General features: G+C 37.3%; 2 protein-coding genes across 3 annotated transcripts in view; one reads left to right on the top strand and one right to left on the bottom strand.

Moving 5' to 3' along the window:
* Positions 1–3562, bottom strand: part of LOC107666848 (cell wall integrity and stress response component 4) — a 7054-nt gene extending 3492 nt beyond the window's left edge. Inside the window, exons 1-6 of the mRNA XM_016458342.1 lie at positions 3442–3562; positions 2895–3076; positions 2257–2330; positions 2039–2178; positions 985–1293; positions 551–927 (exon numbers count right to left, since the gene is read on the bottom strand). Coding sequence (XP_016313828.1) covers positions 551–927; positions 985–1293; positions 2039–2178; positions 2257–2330; positions 2895–3076; positions 3442–3562 — 1203 coding nt within the window. The remainder of the gene's footprint in view (positions 1–550; positions 928–984; positions 1294–2038; positions 2179–2256; positions 2331–2894; positions 3077–3441) is intronic.
* A 4018-nt stretch (positions 3563–7580) lies between these two features.
* mtx1a (metaxin 1a) overlaps positions 7581–8362 on the top strand; it is a 13434-nt gene continuing 12652 nt past the window's right edge. The window contains exon 1 of one of the 2 annotated variants that reach the window (XM_016458377.1): positions 7581–7724. In XM_016458377.1, coding sequence (XP_016313863.1) covers positions 7644–7724 — 81 coding nt within the window. In that variant the 5' untranslated portion in view covers positions 7581–7643. Of the gene's footprint in view, positions 7725–7964; positions 8060–8362 lie in introns of those variants that run through there. The other variant, XM_016458376.1, reaches the window with a different exon arrangement.

The following is an 8362-nucleotide window of genomic DNA, read 5'->3' as shown; positions in this document are numbered from 1 at the left end:
CATTGTGTTGTGACTTGTTTCCATTGTGTTGTGCTAATTTCATTGTGTTGCGGCTTGTTTTCATTGTGTTGTGCTAATTTCATTGTGTTGCGGCTTGTTTCCGTTTTGATGTGATAATTTTGTGTGTTGCGACTTGTTTCAGTTGCGTTGTACTTAATTTGTTGTGTTGTGCCTTGTTTCCATTGTGTTGTGCTAATTTCGTTGTGTCGCAGCTTGTTTCCTTTGTGTTGTGCAAATGTTGTTGTGTTGTGGCTTGTTTCTGTTGTGTTGTGGAGATTTCGTTGTGTTGTGCACTACTGGGCTACCGTATATATAGCCTATCAAAGGTTAAATTGCATATAATCTGATACCAAAACTGTGCCAATGTGCTGCCTCTATACTTAGGGATAGTAGTACAGAAGTTGGTCAATTTTATTATTTATTCAAATGAAACACTCAAATGTGACACATTTCAAACATATCACAAATACCCTATTTTAAAGTTGCAATCATGTTCTTCTATAAAACCAAAGGCTTATATTACATTGATCCTAAACCCTCGATCACTCACCAGAATGATGAGGATGATGAGGAGGAAGAGACTGACAGCCGCCAGCGCTAAGAGGGCAACCGCCCATCCAGGCACCAAAACAGTGACCTTTGTAGTAGGTGAATGGTTCATGGTTGTGGTCCTTGAGGGCTGTGCTGTTGTAAACTTGGTGGAGCTGATTGTCGGTTTCCCAACAGTGCTGTGGATGGAGGTAAATGTGCTTAGGGGGACTGCAGTGGTGGTGTTATTGGGGGCTGTGGTGGTGGTGGTGTTATTGGGGGTTGTGGTGGTGGTGGTGCTATTTGGGACTGAAGTGATGGTGTCAGTGGTGGTGGTGCCATTGGAAGCTGTAGGGATGGTACCAATGGGTGCTGCTGTGGTGGTCCCATTAGGGACTTCTGTGGTTGTCCCATTGGTTTCTGCATTGGTGGTGCTGTTGGGTGCTGCAGAAATACTTGTATTATCCATCAGTGAGCTGGTTGTGGTGTTTAGGTGCATTGTGGTGGTGTTAAAGGGTATGGAGGTGGTGGAGTGGATGGAGTTTGTGATGTTTCCTACAACAGCACTGGAGCCCGATGGGTGGGAGGTTGACATGTTGGGTGAGCGTGTGGATGGAAGACGGCTGGTGAAAGATTCAGTGTCCATTATGTTGTCAGGAGTGGAAGTGAGGGGCATGGTTGTAAAGGTTATTTCTTTATGCGTTGTCGTTGGTGGTCTGCTGAAGATCTTCTCTTCCTCAAGAGGTTCTTCAGTAGGTAGTTCATCTGTGGGTGAGATTGATGAAATTATTTATTTAATTATTTATTGGTTGATAATGATGTTTTTGCCAGTTTTATATGGGAGCTTATTTCTGCAACAGAATGAAAAAAAATATATTTTAATTAATAATAATAATTGTAACTTTTTATCTTACAATTCTTTTTTTTCACAATTTAGACTTTCATTTTAGGTATCTTTTTAGGTATTTGGCAGAATTGCGAGATGTTAACCTGGAATTCTGAGAAAAAAATGTAGAATTGTGAGATATAAATGAAGAATTCTGGTCAGTGCTGAGAGCCTCCTTGGCAATGTGCCGACATAAAGCACTGTTGCGCTACAGGCGTCCTGAGTTCGAATCCCGACTCGAAGACCTTTCCCCCTCTCCCACTTTGCTTCCTGTCTCCTCTACACTGTCCTGTCCTATCACAATAAAGGCAAAAATACGCCAAAAATTATTTTTTTTCACAATTACAAGTTTATATCTTAGTTCTTTTTTTTTTTTTTTTCCAGAAATCTGCATGTGTATGTGGTCAGTTTACTTTCTAAAAAAATAAATAAAGAATCGCAAGATGTAAACTCAGATTTCTGAGGAAAAAGTCTATAGCTAAAAAACTAAAACATAAACTTGCAATTGTGAGAAAAAAAGTCAATGTTGGCCAATACTTAATTTTCAAATCCTCCATGTCAAACCCCTGTTAATGAACAACGTGAAAACAATGTAAAATCAACCACTGCTGACTGTTATTTTACTTTCAATGTGGCTGAGTTCGATCTCTAGGGCCGGCGATGGTATTTGTTTGTACGCAGGAAAAAAGATTCCTCTCACAAGCTCTGGATTGACTTGAGTCGGCCCAAACAGCAGACGAGAAGTGACGATCACAGACCCATTACTGTAAGAGAAACATTTTAAGATCAGACAGTCTCTGTCACTGTTATATTGGATGTAAATCTAAGATTATTACTCAAACCTGAAAATCATCTCATCTGTCCCCAAATATATCAGATGAGTGGTGTCATATGATCGTTCATAAATATCTGCAAACTGGAAAAGTACAGCAGGGAAAATCAATATTACCAATTTGCTCATCTTAATTGATAGCACAATTTATCACTTTGATAATACTGGCATTCTATAAAGTACATCCATTTATTAGCATAGCTTATTTTGTTCATAGTACCATGGTAACACCATGGTTTCTTAGACGTACGGCAAACATTGTAATATCTTTTAATTTATAAATCTCGTACCTTTACAAATATCACTGTGGGAGTCCCATGATATGATGGTATTACCAAGGTACGTTAGCGAATACCATGGTATTTAAATGGTATTCAGTGATAAATGGTACTTTTCTGTAAGTGCAATCATTCAGTAACATAATATATTAAAGTACTGGGGTATTTTTATTTGAGACCAGCGCTGCACCCTGGTATAATTTCTGAAGGAGTTCTAGATGACCACTAGTCATTGACCTGATCATTCAAATCATTCACTTTCATCTAGAGTATACTGTATGTCTGTCGGTGGATGTAATATATCCTAGAATACTGTAAATATCCCATGAGTGCTTTACATACACACGCATGATTAACAAGAGACCCTCACCAGTTGTTCCACCTCTTGCTTGAGTGTTGTATACTCTGCTGATTGCTGGTCAGCCAGTGAATGATTATAAACACGGTTCGTGATTCTGAGATCCATGATAACTGAAGTCAAAGAGTGTGGAGTCGAGGCATCTGTGCTTTCAGCTGAAGAATCCACCGCAGATATATTGACAGAGTTTACACCTGAATCAGATATCAATATAATGATTTAAGGTTTTTATTTCTCCCAAAAATTAAAATGTTGTCACCCTCATGATTAAAGAAGATATTTTGAGGAATACGTTTTTGTCTATACACTGATAGTCACTGGTGTCCAAAACAACAAATACAATTACTTTTTTTTTTTTTTTTCCTCAAAAATATTTTCTTTTGTGCTCCACAGAAGAAAGAAAGTCATACAGGTTTGGAATGACATGAGGGTGAGTAATTGATGACAGAATTTTCATTTTTTAACTAACTATTCCTTAAAAGGTTTTTCATATTTCACATAAATTTTTCATATTTCAATTTTTCATAAATCACATATTTAAAATAAGGTCGCTACTCACCCATGAAAAGTACAATCCATCCAACAACTAAGGTGGTGGAGAATCTTGGTATAATCTTCATCATCTTTGAAGACGAGTAATCCTTCAGCGTGTGATCTCTGCCAGCAGGTTGAGTCAACATCCACTAATGTCCCGGACTCTGGAGAAAGTGGCTCTTTATCAGAGTGAACAGTCTTTTTATTGTTTGAGCACCTGAGCAGGTACCGTGCACAGGTGGGTGGAGCTCCTGCAATTCATTGTCTTTGAGGAATGAAAAAAAATATATGTTTTTTCTAAAACCGCCATTAAAGTTAGAAAAACCACAAATCAGATCTCAGTCATTTCTCTTTGACAGCTATTAGATTAAAATGAGACTTTCGCTCATCTCTCCTGCTTTTCAGATTTTCCCCCTGAGACAAAACCCCCAGTAATCCCACATCAGTAGAGTTTCAGAAGAGCTCTCAACAGAGTCTCACATTGTTCTCAGATTTGCCTAGAAAGTCTATAAATATCAGTCTTCCCAAGATCAGAATCTGAAGTATGCTATCCACATAGATTTTATAGCTCTATGTGCCTAATTTATGCCAATATTTGATTCATTTCTGATTTTTAATTGAAGCATCTGAGACAAAGGTAATACTTAAAGGGATAGTTCACCCAAAAATGAAAATTCTGTCATTAATTACTCACCCTCACGTCATTCCAAACCCATAAGACCTTTGTTCATCTTTGGAACACAAATTAAGATATTTTTGATGAAATCCGAGAGCTTTCTTACCCTCCATAGACGGCAATGGAACTGACACATTCAAGGCCCAGAAAGATAGTAAGGACATAGTTAAAATAGTCCATGTTTTGTTTTTGTTTTTTTTACTTCTTGTTTTTCTGAATGTTGTTTTTATTGGAAAGCACTTTGTCCAACCTAAGTTGTTTTTAAATGTGCTATACAAATAAACAAAAAGAAGAATGTGACATCAGCGGTCAGAATGCAGGGTCAGGGTCAGAAAGCTCTCGAATTTCATCAAAAATATCTTAATTTGTAAAGGTCTTACAGGTTTGGAATGACATGAGGGTGAGTAATTAATGACAAAATTTTCATTTTTGTGTGAACTATTCCTTTATGAACCTGAGTTCATGAGCAATGAAAGACCAATGTTTGAGCAATGAATTGTTCCTCTGCAATATTTTTTATATAAGGGTAAGAAAAGGCTTGGCAACATTGAAATTGTGGGCGAATATGAATATATATTATTCACATGAGGTTTAGTGGGGCACTTCTTGCACCTCAAATTCAAAATATGTACAGTATTATTATTATTATTATCATCATCATTATTATGATTAATAAAAAATAATGTTTGTTTAATTTCTGTTCTGTGAAACAATTTTCCTAAAGAGAATCACAAGGGCCCCAGCTATACTTTGTTGTTGTCGTTGTTGTTAAATAATAGCAAATAATAGTTAATTATGTTTACTCATTATGTGTGTGGGGGGGCAGGTCATTATATATTTATGGTCATAACTTCTCACTATAAATAGCACATCTCACCTCTGCTGAAATGAATCCATGTGATGACATCAGCAGTGACATTATCCAGCAGGAGTGTGTGTGTGTGTGTGTCTGTGTGTGTGTGTGTGTGTGTGTCGTCTGGCTGCAGCAGTGGGCAACTCTCTCCTCAAGACATTTGCAGCCATAACCACATCTGTCAGCCTTTTTAAAGTATTCCATCAGATTCATAAAATAATATGTGTTTCCAGTTTGCATTAGATTTAAAGGGGTGGTTCACTGTTTTTTTTCTAGGTTTGATTGTGTTTATGGGGTGCAGTCTAACATTGCAGAACAGGGGACGCGAGGAACAGTATTAAGAACTGCTGCTTTAGAACATTGATTTTGAAACTTGTGAATCCATTAGAATCGTTAGAAGACAGAATCGCGATTCATATATGAATAGATTTTTAGGTGCACCTCTAGTTTTCTCTTCCTCTTCTCTAAAGCAGCACAGGCCTCGCCCCCTTTGCTGCCTTTTCCCGAGGGCGGGGTTTATCTGGGTTTGTTACGTCACAAACCCGGGAAGTAACTTGTTGTAGTCCCTACGAGACGTTTTTGTAGGCATTAAACTGCCAGAATTTTAAAAGAAGATATCTCCGTTTGCATTGAACGTTCAGCTTCGTAACTTTGCAGATATTGTTTATGCTCAAACGGCAACATTACACTAATTAACATTAAAAAGTGAAATCACAATCAACCACCCCTTTAAAACAGTATTTTGGCATGCTTGTGTCAGATGGTTCAACAAAATCATCTGCATTCAATAAATATTTTAAATCCCTTGATGTTTTTTCATCCAGGTCAGAGACGTGGTAAGAACTCTTCCTCTCGGATCAGTGATGTTTTATTCACTTGAGGTTTGATTGTTTGTCTGTCTGAAATTTGAGTTGTTAAACGGGTCATTTGGTTTTTCCACAGGGCTTCAGTGAAGTGCTTTATGCCACCCTGATGTTTGCTTTTGGGAGGAAGGACGTCATCATACCACACACAGTCTGAAATGTTTAGTGACACCCTGGACTGAATTTATAGCTGCTTTAATTATTTTACATTGAATAATAATGATTAGTATAATTTTCCAATCCTTTAAATATTATTGCATGTTCCTTTAAATATTAAAACCATGCACTAAGTGTTATACAATGTGCAAGGATCCTTTTGTCCTTTAGCCTGTTCTTGGAACAGTTTCAGAGAATTCTGGAATGTCCCAATGATGCCCAAAGCCCTTTTCCAGAGATTTTCTCAATATGTTGAACTTTCCTTGTCTTTACCCTCGATGAAACTTAATTATCTAAATGGGAACACAGTTACATTAAGTGGTTACATATGTGTTTTTCCAGGCCATAGATTGAGTAAAAGTGCTCTAAAGAGAGAGAAGAGGATTACAGTTCACACAAACGGACGGGATGGGTGCTCATGTCCTGAACTGGAATGTACTGGACTCCCTTGAGTTTCTGGAGATGATGTCATCATGTGTGCATGTAGTTTTGGCTCATGAATTTATTCTGTTTAGAATGGAGAGTTGCAACATATGCGGTTGATTATCCATTTGGCCAAGATATGGCATCTCTACTCTCCCCTACTTAAAACACCGATAATATACTGCATAACACAAAGGCATGCAGTTCAGTTAAATTACCTTAATGCCATGGTAACCAAACTTCCTGCCAAAACACAATACACTTACTACAAAAGTATAAAAAAGTCAAAACAGATATTAAATGACAGCAATATTCCTTCACTGTTAGCAGTATATATGTTTACAAAAGTGAATTGCAGCTACCACAAACAATAAACACACTACCGTTCAAAACTTTTTTGAAAAAAAAACAAACAAAAAAAAACCTCTTATGCTCAACAAGGCTACATTTATTTGATCAAAATACAGTAAAAATAGTATTATTGTAAAATATTATTGCAATTTAAAATATAATTTCCTACTTTGTGTTTTAAAATAGGCTATTATTTAGAATTATTATTATATATTATTATTATTTATCCTCTGATGACAAACGATAAAGATGAATTTTCAGCAGCTATTTCTACTCCGGTCTCAATGTACATTTAAAATTAACACGTAACAAATAACGCATTGAATTAAACATGAGATTTTAAAGTAAAAACAAAAGCTGATAGCCTATTTTCTTGTAAAACGTAGCCTACTCCGGTAGTCTTTATTTACAAACTCGAATTTTAGTGTAGTTATAAAATAACCAATGCTGTATGAACATATCACATAATTTTACACAGCCCATAGACTTAAAGTGCGTTAAAACGTATTTTAGACCAATCATATTACACCCACCAAGCGTTATCACCTTTGAATGAAACGCAGCCACAGACCCAATAGTATCCAGCTGCAGACCCGCAGCACCAGCATAACTGTATAGGTCTACAACTAAATTACACAAGATGTATATAATGTTTATAAAATGCTTAATATGTCATTATAAAATGCATACATAAAGTATGACGTATGGTGTGTAATAAAAGCAAATTACCCCTTAAAAACCATAAGGTGGCGCTACTCTTTTAAAAAATGTAAGCTCCGCCCCTCACTTCCGGTTCTGTGGTTGCGTGTCTGCAGCTGGATATATCTCCCACAGACTGACGGATTGGTTGGGACTTTTATTTGTCGAAGCAGCAGCTCCGGGTCACAGGTGTTTGGATTGTGAAGATGGCGGCGCCCTGTGAGCTGTTCTGCTGGAAGGCTGGTTTGGGTTTACCGTCAGTAAATACGGACTGTCTCATCGTGCTGGTGAGTTTTCACCTCTGGCTCGTGTAGTCTGGAAGTAAATACTATATATATATATATATATATATATAATCCACTCTCATCCATCCCTTCTCCAAACCACTTATCTTCTCTAGGGTCACGGGGAGTCATCTATTTTTCAGAATAATAATCTGCAGATTTCTGGCCCCAGCTACTATTTTTAGTTAAATAAAGGAGATGGTCCTCACTGCAGAACACAAGATCCGCTCCGGGTCACAGGTGTTTGGATTCTAAAGATGGCGGCACCCAGTGAGCTGTTTTGCTGGAAGGCTGGTTTGGGTTTACCGTCAGTAAATACGGACTGTCTCATCGTGCTGGTGAGTTTTCATCACTGGCTCGTGTAGTCTGGATGTTTATACGGGTTGGGTTCTGTTTAAGTTTCCGTCTTTGTGTAGAGAATCGCCTCGGTATCGATCACTTAGTAAAGAACAGTGGTGGTGCGATATGGTACAGTGATATCACATAGTCATACCATAGCTTTTAACGTGGCATATATATTTATAGTAACAATAATAGTATATATTTATACCAGGATTTTTATTTGATTACATTTTTACCAAATTTGTATTCTTTGCGTGATACTAAAATACAATGTACTTGTATAGTTTTGTGTGAGTAGA

The sequence above is a fragment of the Sinocyclocheilus anshuiensis genome, unplaced genomic scaffold (genome assembly GCF_001515605.1).
Source record: "Sinocyclocheilus anshuiensis isolate Anshui unplaced genomic scaffold, SAMN03320099.WGS_v1.1 scaffold267, whole genome shotgun sequence".
NCBI classification, from domain to species: Eukaryota; Metazoa; Chordata; class Actinopteri; order Cypriniformes; family Cyprinidae; genus Sinocyclocheilus; species Sinocyclocheilus anshuiensis.
The sequence above is the reverse complement of the archived record's forward strand: the minus strand, read 5'-3'. Positions and strand labels throughout refer to the sequence as shown.